Source organism: Asterias amurensis, chromosome 5 (genome assembly GCF_032118995.1).
Source record: "Asterias amurensis chromosome 5, ASM3211899v1".
NCBI lineage: Eukaryota > Metazoa > Echinodermata > Asteroidea > Forcipulatida > Asteriidae > Asterias > Asterias amurensis.
In genome coordinates, this window is record NC_092652.1 from 17,320,313 (window position 1) to 17,340,196 (window position 19,884).

A 19,884-nucleotide genomic window follows, 5' to 3' on the forward strand; every position below is an offset into this window, starting at 1 on the left:
ACACTCACACAGCTCACACTAAGTTTACACTCAATCCAAAAAGGTGGATTGAGATTCGGTATTTTTATCGCATTTAATTACACCATTCCTTTAAATCCAGCTCTGATCCCATTTTCACGGCAGTCGTACAAAAACATAAAGCAAAAACCTTGGCATTCCTAGCAAAACCGGAAAAGAACTTTGAATTGAATTGCCATGACTTGAGTTTACACTTGTCCCGGGATCCACTTTGCCAGATCTGACCCAAGATGCAGGATCTTGAACCAGGTTTGTGTTGACACAAGCTGTTAATCCACATTGCCTAATCCACCCTTCAGATTGTGTAAGCTGTTGATCTCAAACCTTTCACATTGCAGTAAATAGAGGTGAACAACACTACCTTGTTTATTCTATCCTCAATTGTAACACCATTGAAGGTTTAGGCCTAAGTAGTGGCTTATGTAACTGATGATACATCAATAAACAAGTTTATTGCTGCATACTTGAGTTTATACCATGGAACAATAAACCACAGGCTTTTTCACAAGGAGCACCAGCAAATACAGGTCCTTGGTAATAGAGCATGGAGGCCAGTGTCTGTCACCTCATTCAATTGTTATTGTAGCTTCTGGGAAGTGGAGTTAAACATAAATCATGCCAAGTATTAAGACCATTTAACTGGAACATTACACAGAGCCACAGAGCCTGGACTTCCTGTAGGTGTATAGCTGGATGGAAGAATGTAACATCTCATACTATTGAGAATGCACTGATTTTTATTAACTTTTAACATGAGGAAAGCGAGACATATCTCAAGACTTACTGTTCAGCTGATATTTTTTATGGCTCAGTCATTCAGCACATGAATCTTGGTTAATTCTGAATTAATTTTTATTATGGGGTTAATGTCCTTTCCTGTGCAAATTTCGTGAGAATAAGAGAGGAGGTCTAATCAGCAGACATACACAAACATCTATGGATAAACTTTTGCCCAGGATTGAAGGTCATGGGTAGGCCTTAAGGTTCATGTTCTGTGTTCATGCACACAGTGGTCATCCACTGTGTAAGATCATTATGGTAATTACTGGTATGTGCATCTAGGGACTCCGTTATGTAATAGCATGGCCCCCCAAACTCCTTAACTAAACATTGTTTTAGGTGACTGCTGTCATTTACCAGCGTCATAAAAATGCACTCCATGGTGTGACTGTTTTTTATCCAAGACAAGAGATTTGTATCACATCTTCACATGGAGGCCATTAGTACTTGTAATGCAGGGCTATTTTTTTCAGTGACTTTCACTCAGCCTCATCATTTCCTATTTAGGGTTTGTAATGCATTTTTTGAGGGGATAGAAATGATTTTTTTTGAGGTGATTGAAATGATTTGAGATGGTGTTACTTGGTTTGAATTCAATTTTAATTTTTAATTGGAACTTGACATAAATTGCTTTGTTAGTTAAACCAGAAAGGGTCAGAAAGGGTCAGTATCAGTGGCCATTGTGTTAATACATTTGTCGTTCATCATTGTTAGCTTTTAAAATATTTTTTTTTTTTACTGCACAGTTTTCTAGTGGTGACTGTGATAATAGAGATAATTTTCAACAGTGAAGTATAGCCAGCAGGAGTGCATTTTGACTGGTCCTGAGGTGTTTTTACTAGTGCTTGGCCTGTGGACAACTAGAAAATAATAATAAGAAGAAATGCTTATATAGCACAATTCAGTACTGCAAGTACTCACATTGCGCTTTACAAAACAAAGAAAAAGCAACAAATATAAACTAAAAAATACAATATTACAAAAAAGATTGAGTGAACAGGTGGGTTTTGAGATGTGAATTGAAGAGGTCCAGGTTTATCTGCGAATGGAGGGTAGCAGGAAGAGAATTCCAAAGGGTGGGTGCGCTGAAAGCAAAGGTTCTTTTACCGTACGTTTTTGTTCTGTATGGGGGAACTTGTAGGAGAAGCTGTGAAGAGGATTTAATGTTACAATGCTTTTAAAATAATGGTGGCATTCGTCATGGTTATAAGCTAGTAGTGAGGAAATATGTTTCTATTAAAACAAACCTGATTTGATGGATGATCGTTTGTCTTCTAAACAAAAATTGTGTTAATAAAATCTGTTTTACTTTCTTTTACTTTTAATTTGAGTTGAAAGTTTCAGAAAACTTCAAGTTTTGTTTTTGGACCTGCAAATGAAACACTGCAAAAAGTGTCAAACAATTCAATATCATATTTGTTTTAATATCCAGCATCCCACAAATTTGTTCTTTGTTATTTTGTCTAGGTGCACCCCTGGTGGCATGCCGTACACCCCATTGTATGTACACGCACCGGTGTTTGTCCCCAGCAATGCCCCTGTGCAAGGTGTTCCCCGACAGGACCAGCAGCAGTACCCGAGCTCCTACGTCCCACAGGCAAGACAGCAAATGGTTTCTCCAGTCCAAGTTGCTTATCCAACGCCTTGTTCTAGCCCATCTAGGCTCCAGCCAACGCATGGCATCCAACCATTTTATGGTCCTAGCTCTCCACCAAGTGTACAGGGAGTGCGTACAGATGGAATGCTAACAACTTGGCAGGGGCATCAACCGCCCCAAGTTCAGGGACATCCACCACCCCCCCTACAGGGTTACCCAGCGCCCCCAGTACAGCAAACTACTTCAGCCTACCAGCAGCCACAAACTTCAGGCCACCAGCCGCACTTTCAAAGCCTGCAGCCATGTCCTCAGCCGAGGCCACAACCTCCAGCTGACACAAGACATCAGCTGGTAGTTGCTCAAAACCAACCACAGCATCTCCAACAATACAAATATCCACAACCGAAGCCCTACACCCCTCAACAACCCCAATGCAACAGAGCCATGTACTATTCACAAACTACCTCGACCATGGTGTCTTACACAAGTGACTCTGAGCGCAGAGGCTTTGGCGGGAATCCCAGCATTAAGAACCAAAAGACTATGTATCAGAAACAGTTTGTTCAGAGTACGGCGCATGACCCCAACGTTAAGGAGTGCATTCTTCCGCTGACTTCTCCAGAGAAACAGAGACTGTTCAGGTAATCAGGTTTTTTTTTATACAAAAAAATGAACAAATTTTTGTGTAAAATATTAACGCCACAAGCTAATGAAGGGAAAGCATACCTCCGATTCTTGTGGATTGCAATAATTTGCAACCTGTTTGTGGAGCAAGCTCAACAGCAAGGCCCAATTATATAGAGCTGCTTTTAAAAGCACAAAAAGTAGCTCAGCACAAAAGTATTATGCTTACCAGAGTAAGGTTATTAATATTAATTTTTAGTTTTTACCCATATACACCGATGTGTGTAGCACTATATACTCAGTACTTTCCCGAGTTCTGTGAAAGAGTAAGGTTACCAAACAAAAGTCCAAATATATGACCTATGACTGGTATTCTGCTTATTTTTGCTAAGCAGAAATTTTCTAAGCAACATTTTCCGCTTAACAAGCTCTGTAAAATTAAACCAGTTCAAATAGTGGACAGAGGGGTCAGATGAGCGAAGTCCACTGCCTGAATCTCTGAGACAAGTCTCGGTCACTGTTGGTTGGTTGGTTTGTTTGTTTGTTTGTTTGTTTGTTTGTTTGTTTGTTTGTTTCATTCGTTATCAAAAGGGGTGGTACAAATATACACGTTTGTAGTTGTTTCCCGGCAAACCATTTCCTTCTAATTGGGGCCTGAATTTGAGTGGAAAATCCACAAGACCGCACGACTTGAAGCTTCTAATGTTGACTGCATTTGAATTATTTTCACAGGACCAGATTCGAAATGATAAAAACAAATACGGACACAGCTTTAAAACAATTAAACTTTTATAAAATTGAGCAAGCCTTACAGGGAAGGTACACTGGTAATTACTCAAAACAAATATTATTATAAAAACTTACTTGGTACCAGTAATGGAGAGTTGTTGATAGTATAACACATTGTGAGAAACGGCTCACTCTGAAGAAGCGGAGATTTTGAGAATGAGGTAATTTCTCACTCAATTATTCCTACCTGAAAGCACACAAACCCGCTTGACAATGGTGTTTTTTCTTTCATAATTTTTTCGCAACTTCGATGACCAATTGAGCCCAAATTTCCACAGGCTTATTATTTTATGGTTATGATGGGATACACCAAGTGAGAAGACCGGTCTTTGACAATTACCAAACGTGTACTTTCTCTTTAAGGGAAGATTTATCTCATTTTACTATGGGTAAACTATCTTAAACACTTTTGAAAACACAGATTTGAAAACATTTTTAACTTAAACACAAGTGGCAGACTTGTCCGGTCATACATGTAAGTTTACTATCCCAATGCTAATATCGGCGACCTCAGGCTTGCGATCCAGTGTTTAGTTTGAGCCCCCCCCCCCCCTCCTGCTGATGGTGAACACCATGATTACAATTCAATTCTTCCTTTTTGACTTTGGTTTTCTTCTTGTTCTTATACAGTCAATTCCATGAAACCCTGAGCATTTATGGCAAACTGGATGTCTGCGACCATCACTTACTCAGCATCTTCATGCAGTTGCCTGCCTCTATCCGTCGTGGAATCAAGAGACTGGGAGGCCTGAAAGTATTCTTGGCGGAGGAGTTTCGGGTTGAAGGAGACAACGTTTCACTGAGAGAAGTATCACCGGCATTTCAAGACGTAAGTTTTAGTGAGGGGTGGTATTTTAAGCCTAGCGTTTATTTTTTTCTGAATTGAAAATATGCATGCAATATGTGGTGTTTTGTGGTCAAGCGGTCTATGTAGGTTACCGGACCCGAGCTCTGGTGTTGCCAGCAGCAGTGGTTTTGAATCCCGGTAATGACAGTTTTTTGCTTCGTAAAAAAGTTGGCTAGGTGGTGTATTCTGCTCTACCAGCCAGGCTCCTACTGGATTGTACCAATGCCTACATCCTTACTAACTTGTGAAGGGGGTAACCCTGTGTCAGAACGGCAGTAGGTTGCAACTTGCTCTTGGTTACAGTTGATCTGGATTGACAGCCCGAATCAATTAAGTGTAGCCCCCACCTTGAAGTGGCTGTCCGACTCTGTGATGCTAGGCGATCTTTCATAAAAAAAAAAAAGTTGTCAAAGTGGACAAATTATGCCCCTTTTCAAAAATGGGGCTTATTCTTAGACTCTGCCAGGCAAGGGCCTACTTTGATGGAGCCAGAGCTGGCTCCGTCAAAGTGTCAATTTTTTTTATTTAAAAAAGCACTAACAGAAGGTTTATCTAAATATTATGGGTAACCAAACAGAAATTGAATGATCTTTATATATTTGAGTTCAAATTAAAAACGCATTGAGGTGTTCATATTCAAAAACAAGTCCAGTGTTTATTTCGAGCTCTGAATTATTGTATATATTTCTTGTCTTTTCAGGATAGATCCTATGACCCAGCAGAGTGGGTGGAGAGCAAAACTGAAGACTTCCTTGTCACAGAGTTTATGAAAGGTATAAATGTTCCAGAAAAAAACGACTGATTGATCAAAAGCTTTCCATTTGAACCCTTTAATGTACCACTTAGTTTAGTGAAAAATTGATCATGTTATGGTCACATTAATTGCATGCTTGTTTTTTTAAAGGGTGACCTCCCCCCCCCCAAAAAAAAAAAAAAAAGCAGCTCTGAAAAGCACACTCAAGAGTCTTTATTTTCCATTCTTGAAACTGTTTGTCCGTGTGATCTTAATTTTGTTTTCTCATTTAAACAACTATTTTTTTTGCGACAGAGTTAAAGGATTGTAGTAAACTTCAATGTACACCGAGAACATTTGTAACCATTTGGTGGAAGTGTTGTGGCCGAGCGGTTTAGAGCACCAAATTCAAACTCTTGTGTTTCTGATCAGCAGAGTGTGGGTTCGAATCCCCAGCCGTGACACTTAAGCACCACTTAACCATTGCTTTGTCTTTCGAATGGGATGTAAAGCTGTTGGTCCCATGTGTTGTGTAAGCATGTAAAAGAACCAAGTGCACTCTATCGAAAAGAGAAGGGGTTCGCCCCGGTGTTCTTGGCTGTGGCTGCTGTATGCGCCGTAGCACCTTGTAAACCCTTATAAGGTGCTAAATAGTTGGGTCTTAGAATTCATCATTGCAATACTACCTATCTTTCTGAAAGTTTGTATATATACTCAGCGCCTTGAGTACTTTGTTTGGTAGATAAGTGCGGTTATATAAGACTTCAATATTGTTATTATTTTCAGATGCAATTTATATTTTCCCTGAGAATTTAAAAATGAATCAAATTGTTAAAATGAATTTTCAGAGCCTCCTGTGATGAAGAATCGTTCCGAAGATGTAGACGACGGCAACCTCCTGGAAATCTGCTCCTTCTTGTCTGATCATTACGGAGATGGAGGTGGTTACTATGACGATTACAAGGCACTGTATCCAGGTTTGTACGATTCTTCCATTTAGGGAACTCCCCAATCTCTGCATTACGGCGGAGAGCAGCTAAGCTGGTAACAGCCCCAACCACTGTTGTACACAAAGCCACAATCTTTATGGGTGCGTTCAATTAGCTTCCCTGGGTCGACCCTTGTCTGTCCCTGGTGCGTTCGAATAGCTTTGAGGTCATTCAAGGGGCTCACCTGCGTCAGCCCCCATTAGCAGCGCTATAAAATGGAAATTGCACAGTAAGCACAAAATCGGCCGCTTAGCAGCACTATGAAATTGGGCCCTGGTCAGCATCAGCAATGGCAACTTGTGGCACTGATTGATCACACAAATTCTACAATAATAACAGGAAAGTGTGATTTGGATTTATTCACTGTGGAGTACAAGCCTAATGGGAGATTTTGAGGCATCCCAGAGTCTGCATACAGGAGGGTCAATGATAGCTTTGTGGATTCAAATTATTGAAAAGACAAAAAAAATTACTCCATACATCTTTTCCTCTTTTTCCTGCCTAGGTGGACAACCTTCGTTTGAGTCGCCAGTAAGAACCAAGGATAAAAGCCCGTACTCAAATCTTGGAAACAAACTGGCTGCAAAGGCAAAGCAGGAGAAAGCTATTAACAAATCCTTAGTCACCAACACCTCAGTCCACATTATTGACCACCAAGACACTGAACTGAAAGTCAAAACCTCCGTGCCGTCATCACATTCACAGAGATCATCGCCATCACCGTACGTGACCATGGGAGAGAAACTGGCCACTAAAGCCCAAGAAGTACGATCGGGAGACATTGGGAAGGAAAGTAACCAGAAACAACATTCGAATGTAGTCAGACAGAAGCACCTGTTTGTTGGTGATCTACTGAAAAGGAATGACTCATACCAATCAGAGTCGCAGGAAATCAAGCTGACTTCATCAGCAGGTTGTCCCAAGTGGACGGGAGACGCCAGTGTCAGACCCAGAATGGCTTCTATGTTGAGTGGTCATTCCACAGTTGAAGAGCAGACCGACTGGATTCTGCACTTGAGAAGCCTTGCCGATGTGAAGACTTTGCCGGTTAAGAACAACGAGTTGCCAGCAGATACCGAGATGGTGGAGTCACCAAAAGAGAAGGCACACTTGGGCTCTGCCACTGCGAGTGAACTGGCTGACCCAAGTCATGTGGTGGGGGTAAAGACTGAGCTAGAGTCCGACAGAGAGCAGGCGTTAAATTTGCAGACACTTGAGTTGCCAAGGGATGAGGTTGCTAATGAGCAAACTGTCCAGCTTCAAAGCGAGGCAGATAAAGACCGTGAGCACTCAGCAAGTACTACTCACAAACTGGTGACCCAGCAGACTGATGTAGCTGAAGACACTCTTGAAGATATTGAGTCTTTATCGTCTGGAGGGTATGAAACCCCGAATGAAGAAGTTCTGCAGGCGTCCTCCAGTGACGGCAAGATGAGTCTGAACTTGGATTCAAGCACCGAGGATGATAACTGCTCAGAAACTGGAGAAGATTTTGGTACACCTATGGCTCTTCTGTTAAAACAAGAATCAAAAAGGTCATTGGATGATAACATCTCAGGAACGTGTATAGATTGTGTGGATGGAACGACAACAACCAAAGTGAAAGGTGATCAGATCAACATCATGGATGATCTTGAGGGTGATCTTGAGGGTGATGATGGTGATCTCAAAGGTGGTCTTGGAGGTGATCTTGAGGGTGATGACAATGGTGATTTTGTAAGGGATCTTGAGGGTGATCTTGACTGTGATCTTGAATATGATGTTGAGGGCGATCTTGGGAGTGATGAGGGTGATCTTGAAGGTGAACCTACTAAAGTGTTGGGTCCAACTGAAACCGACTTGGAAGAGACACAGGTGGTGAACCTGCAAGAGACTCTTGCTTTGGCTGAGGCTGTTGAAGAATCAATGGCATCCTTAACATCAACAGACAACTTTGACATGAATGCCTTGGTGCTCATTGAGGAAACACCTTTAAAAGAGGATGATCCTGATTCCCAATCACAAGACTGTGATATTGGACAACCAGACCAAACATCTGAAGACTGCATCGTAGCAGAGGGTCCAGAGGCTAATCAAGATTGCCATAAGGAGAATGAAGGACAAGCTGTCTCTGTTGACAAGAACTATCCAGAGGTTGAGGAAGCTGTTCAACCGAGATTGCCAGTGAAAGATTCTTTACCATGTCTCGTCACAGAGAACTATGACTCCTCTCAGAACCTTAATGCACCCTTCGCTTTTAAACTGGGGTGTATTGCTCCTGAAGATGAAATGACTCAAGAAGACAGATGTGATCCTTTCCATTCTCAGTCACAAGGTCATGAAGAGTTGAGGAATGAGGAACTTGACAGCAGCTTAGAAGAAGCTTCTGACAGCCATGAGAAAGGCAAAGCTGTCTCAAAAAACCAATGTGTCCTGCCAAGTCAAGATGTCGACCCAAGCCAAGAAGTCGTCCCAGGCCAAGAAGTTGTCCCAGGCCAAGAAGTTGTCAAAAGCAAAGAAGCCGTCCCATGCCAAGAAGTCATCCAAAGCCAAGAAGTTGCCAAAAGCCAAGAAGCTGACCAAAGCCAAGAAATCATCAAAAGCCAAGAAGTTGCCCAAAGCCAAGAAGCTGACCAAAGCCAAGAAGTCGTCCAAAGCAAAGAAGTTGTCCCAAGCCAAGAAGTCTGTATAAGCGTGAGCAATCAAGATACAGAGTCTGTTCAGCATAGATTTTCAGTGGCAGCTTCTCTCCTCACAAGTAACGCGAATCTCATCACAGAGAAAGATAATACCTCGCAAAAAGTCAATGCACCTTTGCCAGTAAGGTATCGTCATCGTATGATAATTGTAGATCATACATCTTCAGAAGACGGAAGTGATCAGTCTGATTCATGGTCTACAGTTGAAGAAGAGAGTAAAGATGAAGAAGAGAGTATACCACAAGAGAAATTGGAAGCATCGGAGGGTTGTCTCTTAACAGAGGCTGTAGAGTCCCATCTTGCTGACACTGGTGAGAGTCAGGCTGTCGTCCCAAGCCACAATGTCCACAGTGACAACAGTCTGATGACAAATTGCCAGTAAGATATCGTCATCATATGGTACTTGTAGATGACACATCTTCAGAGGACAGAAGTGATCAGTCTGGTTCATGTTCTCAAGATGGAGAAGAGAGTAGACCTCAAAAACAATCAGAAGCATCTGGTAGTCGTCTCTTAACAGAAGCTGCAGAGTCTAATCCTGCTTACCATGGTGAGAGTCGGGCTGTCGTCCCAAGCCAAGATGTCCCCAGTGACAAACAATCTGGTGACAAATTGCCAGTAAGACATCGTCATCATATGATACTTGTAGATCACACATCTTCAGAAGACAGAAGTGATGAGTCCCCATTCATGTTCTCAAGATGAAGAAGAGAGTAGACCTCAAGAGCAATTGGAAGCATCTGCTGGTAGTCTTTTAACAGTGGCGGCAGAACCTCATCTTGCTGACCATGATGAGAGTCGGGCCATCTTTCTAAGCCAAGATGTCCTTGTTGACACCAGCCTCTCTAAGACACAACCAGGTGATCATGAAGAGAGTAGACTTCAAGAGGAATTTAAGGAATCAGAATTGAGCATAATGAGAGAAGCCATGGGGACAGTGCCAGATACCGATGAAGAGAAATGTACAGCCTTCTTTAACCAAGAGGTCCTTATCACCAAGATTGCTTTGAAGACTAAGGACAGAGGAGTCAATACTGATGAGATCCGTAAGTGCACCAGAGCTGTAAGTACAAGGAAGGATGTAGAGAGGACGCTCGGTGTCAATACTGACATTGTCATCAAAGAGCATCGTGGAGTGGACACACCAACTGAACTGGAAGAAGCTTACATGCAGAAATACGTCAATGCTGTAAGTTTAGTTGGTTTCCTTCTTTTTGTAAATGATTTTAGGTTGAACAAAGAAAATTTGACCAGATTGTGATTTGAACCAAAGAACACTGGAAATACGCTGGCACTCTAAAACTGAGCTTTCTAGCCCTATGTTGGTGGTATGGACACATGCATATCTCCCCAACTATCATCAAGCTAGCGCGCTGCGCCACACCCCAAATGCACAATGCAGTTACCTTATTAAAAAAATTGCAATTTATTTCCATATTACATTGGATATTTAACATCTTGTTCAATCCCTGGCTTTACGGCAGTTACAGGTTGAATGGCAACCCAAACAAAAGATATTGACAAAATCGGGAGGATGCCAACGTTGGGGCTAGGTAGTAGCTCAGTTGGTTGAACACAGGCACGTTAATCCTGAGATCGCCAGTTCAAGCCAATTATTTTCTCTGTTCAACCCAAAATTGTTTGAAAATGTACCTAGTCAGTTTCACTTCTGGTTTAAGATATGACATCTCACGCTTTTGTCAGACTTTCGGGCATGCAATTGCAGATTTGACTAATTAAAGAGACATATTTTAATGGATTGGCCAGTGTGGTGCTTGTCCCATCCATGGCAATACAGCCTTATTAAAAAAAATTTGATTTGGGGGAAAAGCGGTACAGATATAAGTTGTTTTGCAATAAAACAGGATGAAAGTGTGAAGGCAGGTGGAGATAGGACTTGCTATATTTACACCCATTTATAGCATGCCTTGGAAACTTTCCGAACTCTCTAAAAACTCTCAAATAAATGTGATTTTTTTTCCTTCTGAAATTTTTCAAGGTGAACAGGGTGAAGGTTCTGGAGGCAACGATGGAAATTGAGCGAAGCGTGGCGGCATCTCAGAAGAAAAAACATAGTAGGGAAATGCAAGAAGCAAGAGAGCGTCTCCATGAAAGCAAACAAAGTCAAAAGGTTTCCATCTCTGATATTTTTATTCACTTATTTTAGGTAAAGGGTGGTTCTTGTCTTGGGTTTGATTTTGAGCGAAAAAAAGAAGAAAAAAACAACAACAAAACACTGCACGGCGTGAAGCCCAAAATCTTCTCTGGACCAAAAGCAATTTTATTTTACCAAAAGTAACACAAGATTTTACACAAAAGGTTTCTATTTCTGATTTTAGTGTTCACTTATTTTAGGTGAAGGATGGTTTCTTGTCCTGGGTTTGAATTTCAGCAGAAAAAATGATAAAACATGGTTTGTAGATCTAAATTATTACTGGAGCAAAAACATTTTCACTCTTTGAAAGCAGATCGAGATTTTACACTACAGTTTAACATAAACCCTTTTTATTTAAAAATGCTATGTAAGATTTTTGGCCGATTTGACCCCAAGTTTTTGATTTAAAATTCAATAGGTATTTTGATGGGGGTCAAGAAAGTTACAAGCTTTCATTTGAGCCATTGCTCGAAAAAGTCTGCCAATCATTAGTAGCAGTGAAATAAAGTGGTCAAAATTAGTTTTTGTCGGGATCCCGACAATATATCACGTGACCAATTCTTATGTGTTTTATAAGAAACGTTTTAAATTTTGTCATGGTTCCTGACCATTAAAAGTGAAAGTGAAAGTTTTTTTCGTTAGAGCGGGTGATACTCTTTGAAATATTATTCACTAAAAAAAAATCAATTGTTTAATGTTTGGGCCAAAAATCTGACATAGCATCTTCAAACCAGAACTTAGACTAAGATTGTCTTAATTTTCTATGGGTGAATTAATTTCAATACTCAAAGTCAACTTTTTTACTTAATTTGTTTAAATCAACGCTATTAACAGTAAATTAAAAGACACTGGATTGAAAAATTACTTCTGGACTTGTCGGCTGGTCCGGATGCTTGGCCCACAGCTGAAATCACCGGCTTCAGACCTATTCGTTCGGAATGATTTTACAAAATTAACTAAGGAAATATTAGAATATTGATGAGTTATTATGATGGAACTGTCTTATTTTTCTTTTTAGAGTGTGGAAAAAGAGTTGCAGGTACGTCGTCATCAGCAAACAGCAGAGTTGGCGAAGACTACCATGGAGCTGAGAGAACTGCAGGGACGTTTCAGCAATGCAAAGACCAAGATTTTTGCTGGAGAGAAACTCAACTCAAGGTATGTGTAAAAGGCAGAAAAAAAAACCACATTTGATTGTTTTAATCCCATACAAGTGTGGATAATATATACAATATATAAATAGGTGAAGGTTTCATTTCAAAAGGTGGATTATGTCCACGCAGGAAGAATGATCCAAATAGGAATAGATATTGTGAGAAATGTTACTGACAGTAACGCTTCTCAGATTCAAATTTTGGGCATAGAAGCTGTGATCTTTTTACATAACCACACTAGTTCAACGTGAAATGTTTCTCAAATTGTTTATACTGCCGAAGGCTGGTGTTGGCTTCAAACAAAAGTTTTTGTTGGCACTAATTTTTAGAGTGATTACCAAGCCTATACCTTGCCTTTAAGAAAAATTGTGACTGCGGATGCAAACTTAAATCAACTAGCCATGGCCAATGAAGTACCCACACCGAGGTCCTTCTTCCTTTGGCTTGGACCTCCTCCCTTTGGACTCGAGTTTTCTCATCTTTTAAAGCCTCTCAGCAAGTGAGAAGGTTTAGTTTAAAACAACCAGGATATTGACATTGAGGGTTATAGCCTTGGGCAATGAAATACCCACACCGTCGTCCTTCCTGCCACGGTTTGGACCCACTGCGTCTTAATAATAATAATAATAATAATAATTAAAATGAATACTGCGCCCCTTACATACAAAATTATCAGAGGCGCAGAACACATGTTAAAAAGCACAGTCTTGATTCTGTCTCAGGTTTGTACATCTTTTGTAGCCTCTAAAGTGAGTAGGCTTGGTTAACAAAAACAGGCTATTGATTTTGAGGGGCTTAGCCATGGGCTATAAGGTACCCACCCCAGCCCTGGGTTCATCCTCCCATGGCTGTTCATCATCCGTCTTGACTCACTTGAGTTTTTTTCAACATCTTTCATAGCCTCTTAAGTGAGAAGACAAAGTTAAAAAATTACCGGGTATTGACATTGAGGGTTATAGCCATGGGCAATGAAGAACCAACACAGACGTCCTTCCTCCCATGGCTTGGACGTCCTAAGTCTTTTAAAACGCTATCTCAATTTAAAAAATATTTTTTATTTTAGCCTCTCAAGTGAAAACGCTGGGTTGAATTATTTTCTGTTAATTGTGTTTATTTCTCATGTTTATCTCTGCTTTGTTGCTTATTTTGTTTATACTTGTATTTTGTTCTTTGTATTTGGTGGTGTTGCCCTGATTTACTTTAGCCTTCACTTGGACATCAGCACCATGCGATAAGAAACTTAGTATTAAGCGCGGTATACATTTTTATATTATTATCCTTTATAGCCTCTCCAGTGAGTTAGAGTCAGTCACAAGACAGCTGTTGGATCTTGAAGCATCTTCATTGAAGAAAGAGATGGAAGCAGTCAAAATAAAGCACAGTGTGGAGACTGATACCCAGGAGCTTGATGAAGCTCGTGATATGCTCACTGCTGAGCGTCTTGCATCACTGACTCAACGAGCTAAAACTGCTGAACTCAAGGTAAGTCAATAATTTTAGCACACAGAAGGTGCAGCTTGTCAAGGATGGGCAAATTATCAATTTGATAATTTATATGAAATAAGAGTTGGTCATTGCTGACCATTTGGAAACTAGATTTTCAATGTAAGATTTTGTTTCGTTTGGGTCGTGCTGTTTTTTAATTTAAAAGAAATGTATCTATTATTTTTTACATTTTGTGAGATATTGACTGATATCAGATCACCACTTCGATGTGAGAGCTTCACTTAACTGATTTGGGCTGTTGACTCAAATCAACTGTCACTAAGGAGCATGTTGCCCCCTACCCCTTGAGCCTAAAACAGGGTAACCCCCTTCACAGACCTTAAGGATGTAGGCATAGGTATCATCCACTAGAAGCCTGGCTGGTAGAACAAATTGCAATAAGTGCCTAATTTGTGGAGAGGAACTTATGGCTTAGTGCCTTGCTCAAGGCACAAGTATCATGACCAGCTATCAAATCCACACTCTGCTGCTGACAACACCGAAGTTTGGGTCCGGTGTACTAGACTGCTCTGCCACGACACAGCACAGTAGTCTCAGTGTTTCAAAGCACTGAACATTTTCGGTTTTCTTTTTAAGCATCCTTTGGTGTGCTGTTCTTGCATGGCAGCTTTTAAGTTAACAAACTAATATTCTTAGACTTGTTTTAGACAGGTGGTACAGAGTAATAACTGAACCAAATAGATTAGGAGTGACTCTAGATCAACCCAAATAAATGATGGTTTGAGACAGGCGAACTTAAAGGCAGTTCTGAACTTGAGGTCTTGAAATCAAATTTGTTGAAAATTACCTCTTTCTCGAAAACTACGTCACTTCAGAGGGAGCCGTTTCTCACAATGTTTTATACTATCAACCTCTCCCCATTACTTGTTAGCAAGTGAGGTTTTATGCTGATAATTATTTTGAGTAAATACCAGTATTGTCTACTGCCTTTAAAATGTCTTTACGCTTTGTCTTTACAGGTTCTTGAAATGAAGCACCAAGCTCTTGAGGAGAAGATTGCTAGTACTCTGTCAAGTTCTTCTTATACATATAACATCTATGCAGAGAGCTCCAAAATCAGGTAATCACTGGATTCAAAAAAGGATTCATAAATACCCCAGACAGTTTCGCTATTCCTATTGGTGGAGAGCGCATCACGTGGGGGTGTTTAAACGGTTGACAACGACCAGCTGGATCTGTTTATAACCGTTTTTTTTATAGCATTTGTGTGGAGTACCACACAACCTCGTTCCAAGGGGTGATCGATCTCGCCGCGGCATATTAGCCCATGAATACGAGGTTGCATCTACCCACACGAATGCATATCCGAAAAACTGGCACCACACACACATACAGAGCTCAAGGACGTTGGAAACAGATAATTTTTACAGCATTTCCTACTGTATTACGCTTTTTAACCAAAATGACCGAAGATGAGGGCCTTTATCACACGGCAACGGCCCTGCCGGTTTTAAACGACTGTTTAAGAATTCGCCGCTTCCCATTTATTCCCCTATTTATATATATATTTTTGTATGTAAGTTTGCCCATAACATGGCTAAAAGCCTCTCTTGATAAGGGACTACACATGTACATGTAGAAAACATCTAAGATGGAAATAACTTGGGGGAGTCTGAAGGTCTGAATTGAGAGTCTGAATTGACATTCCAGACTGTAGGATGGAGGGAAACATGCACCAGGCAAGGAGTTCCAAAGAGATGCAGTTCAGGGAATAAAGCTGTGTTGGAATGGCTCTTTGTTCAACATGTGTGTTTTGAAAGTTCTCTTTTTCTCTCACAATTTTCTGTTTTTGCAGCATGTACGAGAAAAACCAACTGGCCTCAAGATTCGCTGCTTATGAGGACACCATGAAGGAACATGTTTCTAAGCTGCAGTCTGACTATGAAGCTTTGGTTCAGATGATACAGCATGAAGACAAGGCACCAGACCAGCTACATGAACTGAAGATTCCATCTATAGATACATTTGCTGTCTCAGTGGTAAAGAATGTTGTTGTTAATTTATTTTCTTACAGTGAGTCAGTTTGTACTCAATTTGGGAGTGTTTTAAAGTAAAAGTAGTTTGGTGAAAAGTAAAAGTGAACAGTAGCTTTTTATGTTTATTTATGTTTTAAGACACTGCTCTAGAATTGCAAGGGTCATGGGTTCGAATCCCCCTTGAGTTACATGCCTGTGATATCTTTTTGTATACAGTGCTAATACACATCTGTGTAAGGGTTAAAAAAAAAAAAAAAAAAAAAAAAATGTTACTGAGTTGGTAAGAAACAAAAATCGTGAAGATCACAAATGTACATAAAAATTACAGATGATGATAGTAGAAACCATCCCTTGAAATATTTCTCTCTGAAATTTCATATTTGACGCGTGTGGAGTTTATCGCTCAGTGAGCAGTTTATTCATTTTTGTTTTGGCATCGCTGCAATGCAAAATTTGTAATCGGTTTTTCACTATTCTCTCGTGACCCAGATGGCCGATCAAGCTCAAACTTCTACAGGTTTGTCTGTTTATGTATATGGTGGATTACATAAAGTGCTTACACTGCCAGCAACATTTTTTTGCTAGTACAACCAATTCTGTAATGTTCCTTTAACAAAATGCTTAATACTACATGTATCCAAAGCTGCTGTATGTCTAACCAAGTAAGCTTTTATTGGCATTAATTTTAAGAGTGATTAACAAACGCTACCTTCCCTTTATTTAAAGCCATTGGACCCTTTCGGTAAACAGTATTGTCTAAGGCCCACACCTCGTGCATCACAACTTCTATATAAATAACAAACCTGTGAAAATTTAGGCTCAATCGGTCATCAGGGTCAGGAGAAAATAACGGGAAAACCCACCCTTGTATTTGCACGTTTCGCCGTGTCATGACATGTGTTTAAAATAAATCCGTAATTCTCAATATCGAGAATTTATATTTTTTTACTGTTTTCTCAAAAAGTAAAGCATTTCATGGAATAATATTTCAAGAGAAGTCCTTCACCACTACCTTCTGTAAACCCTGTAACTTTTTAATTTTTTTTCTGCACCGAAAGGGTCCAATGGCTTTAACACGTCTAATTTCTTAAAGATTTGAATTTTGCATGCTATTACCACTTTTTTCTGAAAAACTAGTTTATGTTCTCTCCTAAATTACCTTACACAGCAAGTCATTTTCTAAGACTTATTTTCAGATGGGTGAAAGGATAACCATGTTCCTTAGATCCATAAGTCAGTAAGTTCAGCAGGTACACAAAATAAACTAGTGCAAGTAAACTAGTTTATAATAATATGAATCAAATGGTTATCTTGCAATCCCCTTTTCAGCCAAGACACCCACATGTAAACCTCTACCAACAAGGCGCTGATTCAAGCAGCCAGCCGTCAGCCAGGACCACCACCCCAATCCCCCATTCTGATCCACTTCCTGGTCCTGCCTCGGAGGGTCCTGTCTTCATCGGTTCCGGTTTTGTTGACAGCGAGACGCCATCTACCGTCCATGGAGGAGGTCTTAGTAGACATCAGAGAGTTCTGGGTGGAGCTAGGAAGGGGAGAGGACGGGGTAGGAGAGGATCTGGTACTGTGAGCTGCGACAACAGGTTTGTTATAAGTTCTTATGTAGTACAGTTCACAATAACCAGCTCAATGTGCTTTTACATTAGTGCCCTGGTCATTGGGCCAATAACATTTCTCTGTCTCAGCTCCCTTGGGAGTATACAACCTGGGCAACCGTTGTGCTTCAAAGGCTTTTTCATACACAATATCAACGTCTACCCTTGCAGGTACCCAATTATACCCCAAGGTGAAAAGCAGCAATTATAGTAAAGTATTTTAGTAGCGTGTACATTGCTTGAAGTTTTTGTAACTGAATGAAATTACGAAAAGTATTATGAGCTTGGCTGCTTCGCCTGCTTGTATATAAACCAAAAGTGGGCAATACTTGTGCCAACAAAAATAATAAGGTACTTCACTTGTAGTAATAAACTAATAGGCTTGTAGCTGCAGTGTGCCTATTAGCTGTGTACTACTGCCAAATAGCACACCACGGCAACAAGAGTCTTAGGAAAAGTAATGTGAAATAAGTGAAATGGAAAACGAGGTTGTAAAAGCGATAACTGTTTTTATAAGGGATAATACACATACAACGGGTAGGTTGGTTTGCTGTGCTTGCTCTGATAAATACGAGGTGCGAGAGAGAGTGCGTGTGCAGTCAAGCTTTATATTCCCGTAGGGTTGTAGAAACGCACATGGCGTGACGTAATGAAAATAATGTATGAGGGCCGCCTGGGCGTATTTTATGGGACAAAGAAAAAAACTGTAAGGGCTGCTACAGTATCTTGCTCAAGGAGACATTTTCACGACTGAGACCCCCGAAACCACACAAGGATGATTTAACCATCAGAACTTGAATTCGGTGCTCTCGACCACTCTGCCATGACAACCTACATAGCACTTAACCACATACTGTCACTACTGTCAGCAGGCTTGTGTAATTTTGAGTGTGCGCGTGTAACAGGTGCGCGCATATTAACTAATTTGTTAGCCTTGCTCAAGGCAGTCGAATTATTCACTCCGAAAAAAGACCGCCGTTGTATAAAACCCACCCGTATTCACTCTGCCTAACATCGCACGACACGGTGCCCCCGTACACTATCCGCATGCGGAGGCCGTCACCGACAGCCTTGTAGGGTCTGTGTTGAAGCCACTGACCTCATTACTATAATAAGCGAAGAGTTCCCACGTTCAGCTCATTACCATAATGCCCGCGAAAGACGAGACATGTCTACATCATCACACACACCACCACCACGGACGCTCAGCGAGCATGATAGGCGTGCGTGATTGGACGTCAAAATGAATAATTCATTTGCCTCACATCCTGTGTTGTCTGATAGGTCTGACGAACGATATACATATTCATGAGCTGCATACTAGCATATGCGAGAGCCCCCCCCCAATTTTTTCCACTAGTGGAATTTTTTCAATACAACACATTAAACTGGGAAGATACAGACCCGACAAGGCTGTCGGCCTGACGGCCTCCGCATGCGGTTAGTGGTACGAGTGCGATGACTTGTGTGAACAGTATTCGTACGATCTGACAGTGTGTATACGAGTGGGTCATGCGGTGTGATCGCACACACCACGAACAGGGTATACGGGTGGGTTTACAGCGGCGTCTTTTCGGAGCGAATAGTGCGACTGCCTTGAGCAAGGCTACTAATTTGTCCATATATGGTCTTGTTTACAGCGACATGCTACATGGACGCTGAGCTCATGCGCGCGTTTTAATGCACAAAGAACTGCTATCGTCCAATCATTTGCCTTCTTTGACCCCAGTGAAGGCGCTGAACAGACCATTATTTAAAAGAGTCACTGATCTCAAAGATCAGTAATGTGATTAATGCACGAAAGAGATGGGAACCATCAAAAGCTCATATATGGCCCCTGAACATGTCTGGAAGTATTGCCAAGAGAAAAGTCACAAAATTTTAACAATTTTAGCCGATTAATTCGCTAAAAAAGGTATTTGTTATTGGGAATAACAGTGTTCGGACCCGGTCTTCACTGCGTAGAGCCTCCGGCTTGGTCCGTTAACAGCGCCAGCCACCAACCCAGTCATTACCACGCAGTGAAGACCGGGTCCTCACGCTGTTATTCCCTAATTCCAACCTCGTTGTTAGTAGCAAACAGTAAACTTCTAAAAGTAATGGAGACCACTTGTAATAAACCAAGTCACTTGATTGATCATATTTGCTGTCTTTTCCCTCAATATAGTCCCATCAGACCTGGACACCATGCACTTCAAGAAGGCGAGGACACTCTCCAATCCCATTCAACCAAGCCTGCTCCCGAAACCCTGGAAGCAGATAAGATGCTAAGTAACCGGCCACTACCAGATCCCACACAGCAACCTCATACAGATCTGCTAGAGACACCGTCTGGTCCGGGTGCAGCTTCCATGCCACGAGGCTTAAGAACTCCAGCAGGTGGATCTGATGGACCTCCTGGACTTACTGAAAACCAGGTCAGAGA

The 19,884-nt window shown here is 41.0% G+C and overlaps 1 protein-coding gene across 1 annotated transcript in view; it reads left to right on the forward strand.

The window, feature by feature from the left end:
* LOC139937287 (uncharacterized) overlaps nt 1–19,884 on the forward strand; it is a 36,074-nt gene that overhangs the window by 5,235 nt on the left and 10,955 nt on the right. The window contains exons 3-16 of the mRNA XM_071932390.1: nt 2,266–3,036; nt 4,439–4,637; nt 5,356–5,428; nt 6,237–6,365; nt 6,883–9,429; nt 9,465–9,673; nt 9,705–10,244; nt 11,055–11,186; nt 12,229–12,368; nt 13,651–13,846; nt 14,830–14,930; nt 15,666–15,849; nt 17,176–17,447; nt 19,627–19,876. Coding sequence (XP_071788491.1) covers nt 2,266–3,036; nt 4,439–4,637; nt 5,356–5,428; nt 6,237–6,365; nt 6,883–9,429; nt 9,465–9,673; nt 9,705–10,244; nt 11,055–11,186; nt 12,229–12,368; nt 13,651–13,846; nt 14,830–14,930; nt 15,666–15,849; nt 17,176–17,447; nt 19,627–19,876 — 5,743 coding nt within the window. The remainder of the gene's footprint in view (nt 1–2,265; nt 3,037–4,438; nt 4,638–5,355; nt 5,429–6,236; nt 6,366–6,882; nt 9,430–9,464; nt 9,674–9,704; nt 10,245–11,054; nt 11,187–12,228; nt 12,369–13,650; nt 13,847–14,829; nt 14,931–15,665; nt 15,850–17,175; nt 17,448–19,626; nt 19,877–19,884) is intronic.